General features: G+C 36.4%; 1 protein-coding gene across 2 annotated transcripts in view; it reads right to left on the reverse strand.

Moving 5' to 3' along the window:
- Positions 1-17,443, reverse strand: part of OXSR1 (oxidative stress responsive kinase 1) — a 72,328-nt gene that overhangs the window by 19,407 nt on the left and 35,478 nt on the right. For both annotated transcript variants that reach the window (XM_074345252.1, XM_074345253.1), the window contains exons 5-9: positions 10,755-10,810; positions 6,574-6,683; positions 4,524-4,625; positions 2,365-2,498; positions 333-381 (exon numbers count right to left, since the gene is read on the reverse strand). In XM_074345252.1, coding sequence (XP_074201353.1) covers positions 333-381; positions 2,365-2,498; positions 4,524-4,625; positions 6,574-6,683; positions 10,755-10,810 — 451 coding nt within the window. The remainder of the gene's footprint in view (positions 1-332; positions 382-2,364; positions 2,499-4,523; positions 4,626-6,573; positions 6,684-10,754; positions 10,811-17,443) is intronic.

Raw genomic sequence — 17,443 nt, forward strand, 5'->3', positions numbered from 1 at the left:
ATCTGATATCTTTGGGAAATGAGATGTTTACTAATTAAGAAGTAAACCCTAAAATGAGAGTTTGGTATTTTTCACAGATAATATTTATGGTGGCAGAGTTTAATATTCATTTTTCCTGTTATAATGTGATGAGTAAATTAATTTATATGAAAAATACATTTATCTTAAAAACCAAAGATTGTATAAATAGTGCCCTCAACAATTATTTCATCTACCATCATTCTTCCAAAAATAGTCGTCTCAAGAGAATGCAACACCTGAGCAGTGAACCTAATTTAGGTAATTGGCAAGGATCATATGATCATGTGAAATCAAAAGTTAGAATTCCCTACCTTTGCTTTTTGGAAAAATTTGTGCCTTAATAGTTCTGCTGCTGTTGGTCTAAAATCAGAAAACAAAGTTTTTACAGTTAATTCAAGAGTAACATGGGTGTTCATCTTCAAAAATGAAAAAATGATTTGTTGAGCAGCAAGATCAAAATTCAGTGTACTCCATTTTCCTTAACCTGCTAAAAAGGAAAAAGGAAAAACTCAGTATAAGACATTGAGTAGAATTAAAAAACTCATATAGAAATGTTCTGATAATTATTGTAGGTTCTTTCAAAAATTCACTAGTGAAATGTTTCTTTTAGAAACATGATTTCTTAGTGGCCTCCAATATATTGGCTATTTAATATTATTTCCCAAGAAGTTGGCTAGACAATACCTACTTTAACAATGCATAAAAATACATTTAAACTCACAGAGAGGAAATGGACCAAATCAAGCCCTGTCCTTCTTGCCACATGGCTGCTTGAAAGGCTTCAACTTACATAACCACATATTCTTAAAAAATAACTTCACAAGTTCCTTTAAAAATCTGAAGATTCTAAGAGTAATGCATAGTCCCAAAATTTAATCTAAACTCAGTTCTTAACTGTGCAGAGTCTTACTTCATTTGAGTAAAGGCATCATTGTCAATTTAACAAACTAGCATGATTGAGAATAAAGAATAAACAGTACTACACACCTACTGCATAATCCTGAGCAAATCACTTCTCTAAGGTTCAGTATTACATGGCCAGTTTCTAAAAGCAGTGGTTCTTAAACACTGCTGTGCATTATAATAGCTGGGAGTTAAAAAAAAAAAAAAAAAAAAAAGATCTCAGTTCAAAATTCTCATTGGGAGGGCCCAATATCTCATTTCCAGTCCCCACTTGAAAGTAAAACTCCAATCCAGTAGGTTACTGGAATGAACAGTGTCCCATTGAGGGCAGCTACAAGGATTAGTTTATGACAGTTCTTGGATTTATGGCTTCCTTATTAATTCTTGCATCTGAGGACCTTCCTTTATCACAAGCTCATCTCTATATTTGGTTTTTTAAGTGTGATAGATTTACCCAACATTTCTGGGTGCTTGTAACAAGAGAATCCTGCTATTTTAGTCAACTAGCTTGGCAGAAGCAAAAGTGTTCTCTATCTTTTATACCAATTTATTCAGAAACAGGAAAAAAAGTTCTAAAAACACAGGTTTGAACTTTGCTGCCTGTTTTTCTTATCCTTTCCAATATTTCCAACAGTAAACTTTGAAGACCTATTAAACATAAATATACTAAAGACATGATCAAGGATGTCAATTCAAATCTTTATGCTTTTGTTGATCTTCAGAAAAATCAAAATTAAAGACCTCTTAGTGCTAAGAAACTGAGGGGAATATAAATACTATGTGAAACAGAAAAATAAGAGAATGGGAACAGGGCTCAGGGTTAGAAATGAGGAGTTGTAGTTGGCCTCGGAGATAAAAGGTTGTACTCAGTGATCTCCAACATTCTATGAAGCTGTTTAATTCATAAAGACACACATGTTAGATGATCATGCCTCCTGACTTACCTGTCATCCAATTTTCCTAGTGTTAACAAGTAAGTGCTTTGATTTTTTTGGTCCACTTATTGAAATCTCTCTCCAATAAGGAAATAAGTATGACTATTTGACATTAAATATAACAGCTGCTATGTGTATTTCTTGTTATTAAAATTGTAAAGAGCATTAAGATGTTTACTTACAACTTTTAAATGCAAATTGAAAACAAACCCTCACACTAATTTAGCATTTTAGTAACATATACATTTATAATTATAAGAAATTAACCAGGAAATAGCTTAACTATTTAGGGTGCACTATATACTAAAAAAAAAGGGAGAAAGTAAGTGATTCATTTCCAGTCTAGTACAATGGTCTGTGTATATTTTTTCTAAAGCTTACATTTAGTTCCTCTGAATATGCACAAATAATTCCCCGTGCATGTATATATGCATGTGATTCTTACCCTTCCCCAATGGTTTACCTATTAGATGAAGAGAAAAGTAAGCTTTATCTCATGTTTTACCTTTTTTCTGGATCCTTTTGAAGGCACAATGAAATCATTTTTCTAAATGATTTTCCGTATTTTTTCAGCATTTCTTTATCTTGAACACCAGTTTCCAAAGAAGGAGGATCATTCTGCAGTGTCAGCATTAAAACCTGTAAGAATTTTCAATATAATATAAACTTCTGAAGACTCAGTAAAGTAAATTAAATATTGTGGCCAACATTTTTCAGTATAGACAACCTCCAAACATACAAGAAGATTTTAATTTCTAAAAGTTCACATATAGACCAGTTGTTTGGAAACCAGAGTTATTTCGGTGTTTTCTACATCAATAATACCCTATAGATAGCCGGCTTCCGTGTGCCTGCAAGGGCTCAACTATATCAATACTGTATGTCCTTTAGTGGGAACCCTTTCTTCATGTCCTCTGTCCCCATTCTTGTACCAGCAAACTACCTTTAAAAAAAATTAAAATAGTAGTAAAATTAAGAGTATGACCTTGCTGACTTTACCTATATGTGGCTCTGTTTCCACTTGACCTCTTGGAATCTGGCCTTGTCTTCCCAGAACTCCTCAGAAACTTCAATCACAGAAATCACCGATGATGTCCTAGTTAACGAAGCTACAACCTTTTTTAATTTCTCATTCTTCCTACCTTCTCTGCAGCAACTGACAATTCTGATTACTCTGTCCATCTTAAATCTCTTCCTTCGTGGACTTACATGGCAACATACCATCTTGATGCATACAGATGTAAGTAATAAAGCTCACTGATGTGATGAGGTTTGGGGTGATTTGTGTTTTTTTTATACTGTTTGATTTTTTAATAAAAGCTTAGCCATTTTCCTAAGCACAAAGTCAACACCAATATTAAAAGGCCATAATCAGAATTATTACTTCCTATTCAGATTCAATTTATATTTACAGAAAAGGAATTACTAAGGTTGGCAGTATTTCTCATTCTGAGCAAACAGGTTAACATGTGTCTGTCCAGCTACAACTGCAGGAGTCACTGCCTACAATGACAACAAGTAAACCTCAACCTTCCTCCCCAACTCCTTTTTAAAAATAAGCCATTTCTTGGGCCTAAAAATAGCATCCCACCTTCTAATTATAAAAAACCATCCTTTTCTAAACCTTGTGCATTAACCTAGGAGTCTTAAATTTTAGGAAAACCATGGCCTGAAAAATATCACTAACCTTTCACATAATCAAAATTTCACTCAACAAACATACAGGTCAATATGTATATATTTAGAATATGGAGATATAAGAGGTTTTTCACACTATCCTTTTACTGGTTTTGTCCCTGTCTACATTGTCAGAGCCTTAAATGAGACAGAGTATCATTTTAAAGGTTCCAAAGTGCACCAAGATCATACAGATGTGAACAGTATCACTATGACAAAAATTCACGACGGTGGTCACCACTTTTGACAGTCAGAGGGCATTCTGTAAAGTGGGCAAGCGGAACTACTAACAGCAGCTACAGCTGCAAACAAACAGAACTCATGGGCACGTTGTAACTGAGGGGCCACACAGATAAAAATGGTTGCCAACAGTATTGGCAGGACCGTCTTGAAACACAAAAAATTCATTCTAGTACTAATGTTGGGGACGCCAGGATTAATAATTACATTTCAGGTAACTACTACCTTAGGATGTAATATGCCTTTTAATAAAAGCTGCTTAATGTTCTACCACAAAGCAAACTTTCACTCAACAAGGAGAATCCTACATACGTAAGGCATGTGAGAACTCTGCATGGATTATCTTATTTAATATATAAAAAGCACTTAGAACAGTGCCCAGCACAGGGAAGTGCTCAATGAATGTTAGCTATCATAACTGTTAACAGGGAAACTTCCAACAACCTTATGAAGTAGAAATGATCACATCCCCACTCAGGCTGTTCTATACAGGTGCCTGTGGGGTCACACACTGAAATGAGACACATCACATCCTAATACCAAACTAGTTATGCAGTCAGGAGATGGTGAGTCATCATGTAAGAAGGTCAACTACAATGTAAAGTCATTCAATGCTAAACAGTAAATATCTAATAGGGAGTGTCACCGCTAGAGGAGTTAGAAGAAATGCAGGGCCGAATTCTAAGGCTAAGAACGTCAAAGGAGAACTGAGACATGAGCTGGGCAGTGTTCTAATACGAGCCCCACCTTCATTGGCGGGTACTTATGATAAGGAGCTGCCCCCGTGGCCAGTTCAATCGCTGTGATCCCAAAACTCCAGATGTCAGCTTTGAAATCATAACCTCGGACCTGTGAAGAATAGACAGAGGTACATGATTATTTTTACCACCTTAAAGGCACAAATAAAAGAGAGCCTCTAATATGCATCCAGAACAAGAACTTCAAGCCAATAAAATATAATCTGAAGTAAGCTAAATATACTTTGTAAGAGAAAGCAAGCAAGCAAGCAAGCGCGAGCAAGAAAGCAAGCTGAAATGAATGTTTACCAACAGGGAAACTGCTAAGTATGGTATGTTTACTAGGTATGGTATATTCATATACTCAACTAAAAACAACGTTAATGAATTCTATATGAAATATGGAAAACCACGTCATGATATGATATGATAAAACACTTATTAAGAAAAAAGATTACAAAATTTTTCATAAGTTTTGATACTATTACAAGCAGGTATCTAGTCTATCTAAGAAACAACTAGAATTAAAAAAAAATGTCAGGCAGTGGTGGTGAATCTTTTTTCCCCTAAATTTCCTATGTTATGGTATTGTTTTATCACCTTAATTTTCAGAATGAAAAAAGTTACAAAGGCTCAGAATATTTTTAAAGTTGTTAGTGTGAATATGCTGCCAGACCTCTCTCCTTTATACGTCAACAGCACATTATATAATTAAATGTTTTAACTTTCTATCCTAAACAATATAGGAGGAGAAACAGGTTTTGGGAGTGCGTGGTTTGAGACCTAAAATTAAAGCTCCGTATTACACGCTGCTTCGATACTGGGTAAATGGGAGGGCCTCTAACGACCTAGGCGCAAGCTCCTTCCCCCACTCTGCTCCCAAGGATAAGGTCCCTTAGGCCCAACAACCCTGCTTGGCAAATGGACCAGCAGCAGTTCTCGTTTATCCATGAGTAGCAGGTTTCTGCTCCCTGCCAGCCCTCAGAATTGTTCAAATAGGCCAATCACACCTCCACAAGGAACCAAAGGGCATCCCACTCTCCTCATACTGCAAAGCCTTTCTCCAGTAACTTTTTGTTCACTCACTTCCTAAGCACAACCCCATGAGGCATGCAGTGTCCTATGCCTCCAGATACGTGTGTATGTAAGTAATACGCTGCTGCCAGTCTCATTCGGTCCAGGGTCCGGTGCCATGTGTTCAGCAATCCCCATAACCCTAGAGTGGGGATCCTTCCCTCACCCAACAGGGTCAGTGCAGATACTATGACAGAATGAAAACTAGATTCACTTCTACATAGTGAGTATGATATCCCTGAAAGACAATTATGTGAAAAACCTACAGGGAGTTGGAAATATCACTCTGGAGCCTTAAAAAACAAGACTGGGCTGGATATAATTTAGCAATAATTAAAAGGCTGGAAGTGGAATGAAAATTTCTAGTGAGTACATGTACTCAGAGAAGAGAAGAAGCTGGGAAGTAGCGTCACTCAGCAGCAGAAGGAAAGTCTGAAGAGAAGTCAGAAACGGCCGGACAAGTAGAAAAACGAGGAAGCTAAGGAACTGAGGAAAGATGGAAAAGGTCAACAGTTTCAAATGCCACAAAGAGAACAGGACAAGGAGCAAACAACGAGCACTGGAAATTAGAGAATCAGCAGAGTGCCTGTAAGGGGATGGCATGAGTGACATCAGGCTGCAGTTGTCTGAGACAACTGAGAAACAGGGACGTGGAGAAAGCCAGTCCTTCAAGCCCCGTAGCAATGACACTCATGTAACAAGATCAGGTCATTTAATTTGTCCTAAAGATTAGTATCTTTAAGCCAATCTTGATTATATTATTCCTTAGGTTGCCTTTCATATAAATCCTGAGATTCCTATGTCCTTTGTAAAGTTCTAGAGTTTTGCTTTTTTAATTTTTTCTAAGCACAGACCAATTTAAACAAGGAACAGAGACGTATTTCTCAAAGCTAACTGAGCAGACCACACAAAAGCAAATGCTACTCAGTTTTTTCAATTTTGTAATAAAACCCCAAATTATTTAAAAAAGACAAAAGACACAGTACCTGTTCCATAACTTCAGGGGCCATCCAGCAAGGGGTTCCAACAAAGGTCTTTCTCACTTTATTTCGGGTAATATCACCACCAGTTGCTAAAAAAGCACTAACCCCAAAGTCTAAAACAGAAAACAGCAGCAAGGTATTAAAAGTACAGTAACCACGGGAAGGGAAATAGCTCAGCGGCAGAGCACATGTTTAGCCTGCATGAGGTCCTGGGTTCAATCCCCAGTACCTCCACTTAAAAAAAAAAAATGCAGTAGCCAACATAAATAGGAAAATAATATAAAGTAGTTATGGTCTGATATACACAGCACGACCTTTTCTTTCTGCTGAACTTCTTGACTAAATTAAGGCACAGCTCAACAGGTTCCACATTCCATCTCGCTCTACCTCACACATTTTCATCTCCTCACATTTTCCTTCTTGCTCCAATCCATTCTTTTCATTTCATCCTCCCTAAATGAAACTCTCCAGCCATCAAACAGTAACTCTTCATTGCCCCTTCTCCCCACCCCCTGGCAACCACCATTCTGCTTTCTGTCTCTATGATTTTGACTACTCTAAGTATTTCATAGATGTGGAATCATACAGTATTTGTCTTTTTATAACTGACTTATTTTACATAGCATAACATCTTCAAGGTTCATCCATGATGTAGCGTATGTCAGAATTTCCTTCCTCTAGAGGCTGAATAATATTTCACTGCATGTATAAACTACATTTTGTGTTCATCCACTGATAGACACTTAAGTTGCTTCCACATGTTAGTCCCTGTAAATAATGCTGCTATGAAAATGGGTGTACAAATACCTGTTTTAGTCCCCGCTTTCAGTTCTTTGGGGTTATAGACTCAGAAGTGGATTTGCTGGATCATACAGTATTTTTATCTTTCACTGATTTGAGGAATTGCTATGCCATTTTCTACAACAGCTGTATCATTTTCACATTCCCACCAACAGTGAACAAGGATTCCGATTTCTCCACATCCTTGTTATTTTATGTTTTTTTTTGATAGTAGCCATCGGGATGAATGTGGTGGTATCTCCTTCTAGTTTTGACTTGCCATTTTCCCTGATGATTAGTGACACTGAGCATCTTTTCATGTGCTTTCTGGACATTCGTATATCTTCTCTGGGGAAATGTCTACTCAAATCCATTTTCAAATTGATTTTTTGTTGTTGAGTTTCAGGAATTCACTATATATTGCAGAAATTCTAAGTCTCTTATCAGACACATAATTTTGCAAATATTCCCCCCATTCTGTGGGTTGCCTTCTTACTCTGTTGATAGGTCTTTTAATGCAAAACATTTTTAATCTTCATGAAATCCAATTTGTCTCTTCTATTGCTTGTCTTTGGTGTCACATCCAAGAAATCACAGTGAAAGCCAATGTCGTGAAACTTATGTCCTATGTTTTCTTCTAAGAGTTTTATTGTTTTAGGTCTTACATTTAGGTCTTTTATCCATTCTGAGTTAATTTTTGTATACAATGTTAGATAAGGGTCCAACCTCATTCTTTTCCACAGGGATATTCAGTTTTCCCAGCACCATTTGTTGCAAAGACCGTTCTTTGCCCCACTGAATAGTTTTGGCACCCTTGTCTAAATCACTTGAACATATATGTGAGGGTTTACTTCTCGGCTTTCTACTCTATTCCATTGGTCTCTGTGCCCATCTTTATGCCAGTAACATACTGTTTTATTACTGCTGTTTTGCAGTAAGTTTTGAAAACAGGAACTGTGAATCCTCCTGCTTTGTTCATTTTTCAAAATTGTTTTGGCTGTTTGAGGTTCTTTGAGATTCCATATTAATTTTAGGATTTCTTTTTCTATTTTGCAAAAAAAAAAAGGCCACTGAGATTTTGATAGGGATTACACTGAATCTGTAGATTACTTTGGGTGGCACTGACTTTTTAACAATAGTAAGCCTTCCAATGCATGAACAGGGGATATGTTTCCATCGATTCATGTCCTCTGTAATTTCTTTCAGCAGCATTTTATAGTTTCACTGTAAGTGTTTCACCTCCTTGGTTAACTCCTAAGTATTTTATTTTTTTTTAATGCTACTTGTAAATGGAATTGCTTTGTAATCTCCTTTTCAAATGTTAATGCAGAAAATGCAACTGATTTTTGTGTGTTGACTTTTTTGATTGGGAATTGAACCCAGGACCTTATGCATTTGTTAGTCTAAATAGTTTTTTATGTTAATATTTAGGGTTTTCTAAATATAAGGTCATATAATCTGTAAAGAGAGATAAGCTTACTCCTTTCTTTCCAGTCTGAATGTTTTTTCCCCTGCCTAATTGTTCAACTAGACCTTTCAGTCCTATGTTGAATAGAAGTGGCAAAAGCGGACTTTCTTCCTGTGTTTCCGAACTCAGAGAGAAAGCTTTCAGTCTTTCATCATTGAGTATGATGTTCGCTGTAGGTTTTCATAAATGGCTTTTAGTATGTTGAGGAAGTTTCCTTCTGTATTTTGCTGAATGCTTCTATCATGAAAAGGTGTTAAATTTTCTCAAATGCTTGTTCTGCACTGAAATGATTATGTGGTTTTTTCCTCTTTGTTCTTTAATGTTATTGCATTGATTTTTTTTTAAATAACCTAAATGCCCATCAGTTGGGGGCTATATTTTTTAATTTTACTTATTTTAATTTTTTTTGGAGGGGGGAGATAATTAGGTTTCTCTGTTTATTTAGAGGAGGTACTAGGGATTGAACGCAGGACCTCATGCATGCTAGACAGCATGCACTCTACCACTTGAGCTATACCCTCCCCATGACATTGATTTTCGTATGTTGAATCATCCTTGCATTCCAAAGACATCCCACTTGGTTACAGTGTATAATCCATTTCATATGCTACTGGACTTGATTTGCTAGTATTTTGCTGAGAATATTTACATCAATGTTCATATTGGATACTGGTCTATAGTTTTCTTTTCTTGCTAGTATCTCTGCCTGACTTTGGTATAAGGGTAATGTTGGACTCACAGAATGAGTTAGAAAGTGTTCCTTCCATTTCAAATTTCTGGAAAACTTTGAGAAAGAGTCTTATTAGTTCTTCTTTAATGTCTGATAGAATTCACCAGTGAAACCATCAAGTTCATGGCTTTTCTCTGTCAGGAAATTTTTTATTACGATTCAATCTCCTTACGAGTTATAGGTCAGTTCAGATTTTCTACTTATTCGTGATTTCATCTTGGTAGGTTTTGTGTTTCAGGAAATTTGTCCATCTAGGTTATCCAATTTGTTGGAGTATAATTAATTGTTCATAATACCATATTATAATCCTTTTTTATTTGGATAGAGTTGATAGTAATGCCCCACTTTTGTTTCTGATTTTAGTCATGTGACTCTTTTTTTTTTCTTACTCTGTTTAGGTAAAGGTTTGTCAATTTTAATGATCTTTTCAAAGAATCTCCTTTTGGTTTCATTGATTTCGTCTATTACTTTTCCGCTCTCTATTCCCTTTCCTCTGCTCTGAAATTTATTATTTCCTTCCTTCTGCTACTTTGGGTTCAGTTTCTTCTTCTAGTTCCTGAAGCTGTAAAGCTGGGTTGTTGATTTGCTATCTCTCTTGTTTTTAAATAAACCATCCAATGTGACAAATTTGCCCCTTAGCAATGCTGTCACTGTCCCCATAGGTTTTGGTACGGATGTGATACTGTTTCCTTTCATCTCTAAGTATTTTCTAGTCTCTCTTGTGACATCTTCCTTCATTCATTGGTTGTCAACTCTTATCTCTTCAGCTCTGAATCTGCCAAAAGTATACTTCCACCTCTCAGAGGCCACTTCCTAATTGGCAAATACCCTATTTCCTCCAAGACAGAAGCAGCTCTGTATCACCTCCCTAGAGCATATTTATTCTTAAATACAATGAGGTTTCCTGACTACTTCTCCTTTAAAGGAAAGTACAGAATGCTGTGAGAATCCAAGAATACGACTCCAACAGGGCTAAGGAGTAGATAACTGGAAGGTAATGAGTAATGGCCAAAAAATGCCTAAGATTGAAAATGAAGGACAAGTAGTGTAAGATACCTTGAGAGTCAGCAGGGACATGCCATCACAGTACATTGACCAGACATGGTCCAAGGAACAGGAGAGAAAACTGACTAAGAAAACGTAAAAGATAAGTAATGTGGTTCTACTGACCATTAAATCAAAATAAAAAGAAATCCTAATCATTACCTGCAATCTGTACTGAGCCATCTTCTCCAAGAAGAATATTTCCAGCTTTCACATCTCTTTAAGAAAAAACAAAACAAAACAAGTTACATATTAAAAAGCACCTACTCTTTGGAGTCACACAATTTAAGCAGTTCACAATATTCACAACACTGACAATATTTAAATGCTCTATTTTGCATTAAAGGGTATTAAGGCCAATACAGTTTTAAAAATTATAGTCACTTGAACTAGAATCCAAACATTATACATAGAAAGCTACAATAATATACAGATTTTTACTATAAAATCCAGAAAACCCAAGGTTATTAAATACTCGATGAAGAATGTGACCTTCACTTACTCTCACTTTATCTACTTTTTAAAACACATTGCTTTTTTCCTACATCCTAATACATAATATATGATTAAAATTTTAAAATCATCAGTATGTGGTTAAAAATGAACTATCCTATGTCTGTAGCATAAAGATATGATATAAATTATTCAACCACCTCTATATTTTTATTAGCACCTATAACAACTCAAGTAATACAAAAATGCATTCCTGTCAAAAAAACCTAAACATCAATGAAAAGGCCAAGATCCCTCTGACCACCACTCTCAAGTCCAGTATTCTCTCCAAAGTTTCCAACCATTGTCAGTTTAGTTAACAGAATATGTTCCTGTGACGTATCTAGGCTTTTCCTCCAAAGCAAATGATATAGTATCACCCATTCAAACCTAAAACTTGTTTCTCTCATGCAACAATGTGTCAGTAGTATGCAGCAAGATTTAAAACCCCTTAATCCTATGAATAGCTAATCTATTTCCTGATAATCTAGAAAAACTCTCACAATGTACAGGGGATGTACAAGGGGGTTCTCTACAGCATTGTTTGTCAAAACAAACTAAAAATGCTAACACAGAAAAAGCCAACAATAGCAGAAAGGTTAAGTTAATTCTGTTACATCCATGAAATGGATTAAGGTCAATCAACAAGTTATCACTTGAAATACCCTCTAAGACATAATACATATCAACAAATCTAACAGAACAGTGCATTTTGTATGACACCATTAATGTTACACACACACGTACTTCCCTGTACACCAAATGGAGAGCAATGAATTCAGTTCCTTCAGTGGAGAGGAGTGAGACTGGGTCAAGGGGAACAGTGTTTGCCTATTGTGTGGGAGTGGACTCATCTATTTACTTTGTAATTAAAAATAATGTAATTAAATAAACAACAGAGAGCCAGCCCTTGAAGCTAGACAAGAAAGAAAAGAGAGGCTAGCTCATGGAAGAAGGACATATTTGTCAGGAAAAGGTACCAGTGAAAAGCATGGCACTTCATCCTTTCCCTGTCACTGTCTTCTTCCCTCCATCTTTAGATATGACCCTTTCTTGGTAAACAACGCACAGCAGTTTCACAACTGTGTGTAGCAGCACCGCCATACTAAAAGTATACAATACTTTTCCTGAATATATACTGAAGCATTAAGAAAATCATGTTACTAAGTATTTTGTTCTGCTTATAAAACCATGTAATTTATAGGACCTTCTCCCAGAGGCTGACTTAGAATGGAGGTTGACTCACTTTGTCCCACAAACCTAAAGTCTCTGAACATGGACAGGAGAGAACTGAGGACACTGCCTTCCCCTGTTGACAAAGACCATTCAACTAAGCCAGTCTTGAACCTTCAACTTCCTCCTCTGTGTTTCTGCAGCAGGCTGCAGTACAGAGTGTTAGTACAGAGCATACAAATACAGTATTTCTTGGTCTTTCTCATTTCATGAGTCATATCTGGGTCTGTATCTTAATATATGTCTCTATCACCTGCACTTACTTATTATTACCATTAGTATATAGGTGGCATCTCCCAGATACTCATCAAAAAGATTTAAATAAGTAACTAAATAAAAGACAGTCTGCCTCAAATCCTCTTATAGAGATGAGTGAAACATTAAATCCATCAATTCATCCTCCTACTCATCCATCCATCCAAATACTAAAAAAAAAACCTTGACTGTTTTCTAACATTGTAATTACATCAACTACACTTCAATAAATAAAAAAAAAAGAAAAAAAAAACTTGTTTCTGGAGAGATGCAGAATATTAAGTCAATCAATCCAACTAAATATCAAAATAAAACTTAATTGTTCCCTCCTACCATCCCAGCCCCCAGATGCCACCTCTTAACTCTGTTCCAAATATTAGGGTTATAAACTAATATGATGCAGTCAAATAGGACAGCTAACTATTCGTATAAATAGGAGACCAGTTAAACTATGGTATACCTAAATAATGAAATATTATGAATACTAATAAATATACATGTTAATATGGAGTAATCTCCAAATGTATTAAGTGAAATAAGAATACTACACACATCATGTTACCATTTGTCTTTTTTTAAGCAGGAGGGAGAGATACATACAGTATGTTTATACTTACATAAAATTCCTCTCAAAGGAATCAAAAGAAAACGGCAAGAAATGGTTGCTCCCTTTAGACCAGGGTACAGAGGTTCAGGGAAGGAAGGAGACTTCTTTTTTTAATGCTCTATTTTTCAGAACAGTTAGATTTACATAACAATGGAGACGATAGTGTCTAAGCATTCCTGTACACCCGGCACTCAGTTTCCCCTATTACCAAAAGCATACATTAGTATGGTTCTTTGGCCACATTAATGAACCAGTAATGGTGCATTACTATTAACTAGGGTCTACAGTTTATTCAGTTATTTTAGTTTTAACCTAATGTCCTTTTTCTTTCCCAAGATACCATATTCCATTTAGCTGTCATGTCTCCTTAGGGGGTCCTCTTGTCTGTGACAGTGTCTTTGACTTTCCCTATTTTTAATGACCTGGACAGTTTTGAGGAGTAATGGTCAAGAATCTTGCAGGATACTCCTCTAATGGAATTTGTAAGATGTTTCCCTCATTATTAGAATGGTGTTGTGAGTTTGGGGAAGGAAAACCACAGAAATAAAGTGCCATTTGCATCACATCATATCCAGGGTATATAGTATCAACATGATTTAGCCCAGCTGATACTGAGAAGATTTGCTTTTTATCATATACCATTTTGCACCATCTGAATTTTTCAGCCATGTATTTGCATCACCTATTCAAATAATGTTTTCTAAGTTTTTATCTTAAGTGAAGAGACAGTAACCCATTTTCAGTGGAGCCTACTCTTTGGGTGACTATTTTTCCTGGTCAATTCCCCAGATAATCAATTAATGTTTTCCTTTTCAAGTCAAAAATGCCATCTACAGGACAGCTTCCAAGAGTAAAAGCGGAGGAATATCGTGAAGTGAAATGACTCACTGGACAATCAAACGCACCACAGTCTGTCCTCACACACAACAGGACCACTGACCTTTCGAGAAAAAGATCTATAACGAAGTATCTGGAAATCAATACAGTAGTCCTTAATTAAAGAACCTTTTTGACTCCACCACAAAGAAAATCAAGCAACCCAGCAGCCCCAACAATTAAACATTCTAACCACTTGGAAACACAGGAACAGTGAGTTGTGTTTTTCACACCTTAGTGCCATTTTTTACATGTCACTGCTACACCAAAGTTACAAATTCCTTTTAAAATTAAAAGGAGTATCATAGACACACTTGACTTTCTCACTAGTACAGCACAAGATTCTCCCCATTACATTTTTATGACTCATCAATAGGCAAAGTTTATGGAAAAATTGAAGAAGACCAAGAAAAGAAACGAATCAAAACAAAAGCTGGAAAACACACCACATTTAGGCATCTTAAACTGACTAAATATCTACCCTTTCTGGTAAAGCTAACCCCTTTAAACAGGAAAAACATATTTGTGTGGGTAGATACAGAGAGAAAAGTAGAAGTCTAATTTTAGAGACCTGTTCACTCTAGTCAAAACCTCTAAAGCCTAGAGGGTCAAGGAGAAAACAGCAGAGATGGAGGAAAGTTATTTGACCTGATGCACCAGGCTGACACAAATTTACCTGAAATAACAATTGGACTCTAAGGGTATGAGAAGTAGCAAAACCTACTAAAAGCATCCATCTGTGTGTTTCCTACTAAAAACAACTTTCTCTCAAGCCTGCTGAAGTCTCAGTGCATCTCAGCACAAGTGCAACGAGTGGTTCTCAGTGTTGGCAGCACATAAGGATCTCTGCAGGAGCATTTAAAAGTCCCAATGCCAAGGCCTCATCCCAGACCAACTAAATGAATTTCTGGCAGTGGATCCAAGACTTAGTACTTATTTAAGTTTTCCAGGTGACTCCAATATGAAGACAAGGTTGAGGGTCTCTGATTTAACTTGTAAGAGAATTTCCATTCCAGCAACGTGGGAAACAAGTTTTCTTCACTTACTACCCAGGCCTTTGCCCCAAGACACACCTCCCCCTGCTACAAACACAAAGAAATGCTGGATAAATTGGTGGGTGAGGGGACTGTCACAGAATTGAAGACGAAATAAAGAAAAGGAAATCCTCCAGTTTCAGAAATGAAAAGGATACTCAAGAGTCAGAGCAGTAAACCTTGGGAGACAGAGCAGACCTACTGCCCCAAATAGCTTTAAAATCCACCCCTAAACAAAAAACATGGCACTGGGCTGCTTTGAGGTTGAGAGATAGAACTGAGACTCCTTCATAAAGCCAGGACCCTAGGAAGACTGGACCACAATGAAAGATACACTTACCAAAGGTAAGCCAGTGTAGCCATATTAAAACAAGACCTAATCGTCTTTAGTACAAAAGTGTTTCCAAGAATAAAAAGGGTCATTATACAACAGAAAAAGGAATAATTCACCAGGAAGGTAACAATCCTGAACCTGTATGTACCTATAACATATCTTCAATTCCAGGGGACTATAGTTCAAAGGTGTCACTAGGGTTACAAGGCTCTTTCCCACTGACTTCTGGCCTCCACTGTTTTGATGTGAAGTCAGCTCCTCGTCACACTGATGATCTCCGTCTTAGTCTGTTTGGGCTGCTATAACAAAAATACCAGACTGGGTGACTTAAACAACCAGAGCTCACTTCTCACTGTTCTGGAGGCTGGAAAGTCCCAGATCAAAGCAGTGGCAGGTTTGGTGTTGGTGAGAATGTGCTTCCCCGTTCAGAGGTGACCACCTCTGTGCTGTGTCTTCACATGGCAAAAGGGGCAAGGGAGTTCTCTGGGGTCTTTTTAATAAGGACGTTAATCCCATTCATGTGGGCTCTCCCTCATGACCTAATTACCTCCCAAAGGCCCCGCCTCCAATACCACCACACTGAGGTTTGGGTGTCAATGTGTGAATTTGGAGGGGACATAAACATTCTGTCTATAGCGCTCCCCCTCCATGGTAAATTGTTTTTCTTTTGCTGCCTTCAAGATACTCTCTTTGGGTTTAGGCTTCAATAGTGTGATTATGATGTGTCTATGTAGAGATCTCTTTGTGTTTCTCTTAATTGTGGTTCATTAAGCTTCTTAAATTTGTAATTAATGTTCTTCTTCACATTTGGAAGTTACCGGGCCATTACTTCTTTCAATATTTTTTCTGTCCCTTTTATTCACTTAGCCAAATGAGAGCTTATATATTTAACAAAGTAGATGTTTTAGTCATACAAAATTGAGCACAGATTGAATTTGTGCCTGAACTTGATATGAATTAGTTACTGCTTTCTAAAATAGACAGTGGACTTAATGTATATTTCAGGTTAATTTTACTATTAACTATAAAAAGTCTGCATATGTAAAGGTTTAGGAAAAAGAATATACTTCTATCCATGTTCTGAAGTGAAGATTCTGGCTTTTAAAAAGAGAGATGACATATTAAACAAAAGAAAACAACACATGACATATTTAAAGAATAATTCAGTGGCAGATCTAAATTCTGTTGAGTTAGTAACTAAAAGCTATAACTGATATTGAACCAATGTAAGCCCAGTTTCACTGATTAGCACAAACTTTCCTAGGCAGCTTTGGAAGCAGGCTGCCTAAATTCAGACCACAGCTCTGTTACTATAAATAGTACCAATTTATAAAATTGTGAAGATTAAATGAGGTCAGGTAGAAAATGCATTTAGAATAGTATTTAGCTTAGTATTCACAAGTTTCCATGCATGCTTAGCTGTCAGTATTATCTACACTAGAGGTTGACATTTTCTTTTTTTTTAATGTTTTTATTTTTTATTGTAGTATAGTCAGTTTACAATGTTATGTCAATTTCTGGTGTACAGCATAACGTTTCAGTCATACATACACATACATATATTCATTTTCATATTCTTCATTATAGCTTACTACAAGATATTAAATATAGTCTCCTGTGCTATAAGAAGAAATATCTATTTTATATATAGTAGTTAGTATCTGCAAATCTCGAACTCCCAACTTATTCCTTCCTACCCCCTTTCCCCCCTGGTAACCATAAGTTTGTTTTCTATGTCTGTGAGTCTGTTTCTGTTTTGTAAATAAGTTCATTTGTCTTTTTTTTTTTTTTTTTTTTTTTTTAAGATTCCACATGTAAGTGGTATCATATGGTATTGTTCTTTCTCTTTCTGGCTTACTCCACTTAGAATGACCATCTCCAGTTCCATCCATGTTGCTGCAAATGGCATTATTTTATCCTTTTTATGGCTGAGTAGTATTCCACCTACACATACACCAATAGTAAATATTTTAGGCTTTGTGGGCCAGATGTTCTCTGTCACCAGTACTTTATCACTGCA

Source organism: Camelus bactrianus, chromosome 17 (genome assembly GCF_048773025.1).
Source record: "Camelus bactrianus isolate YW-2024 breed Bactrian camel chromosome 17, ASM4877302v1, whole genome shotgun sequence".
Taxonomy (NCBI): domain Eukaryota; kingdom Metazoa; phylum Chordata; class Mammalia; order Artiodactyla; family Camelidae; genus Camelus; species Camelus bactrianus.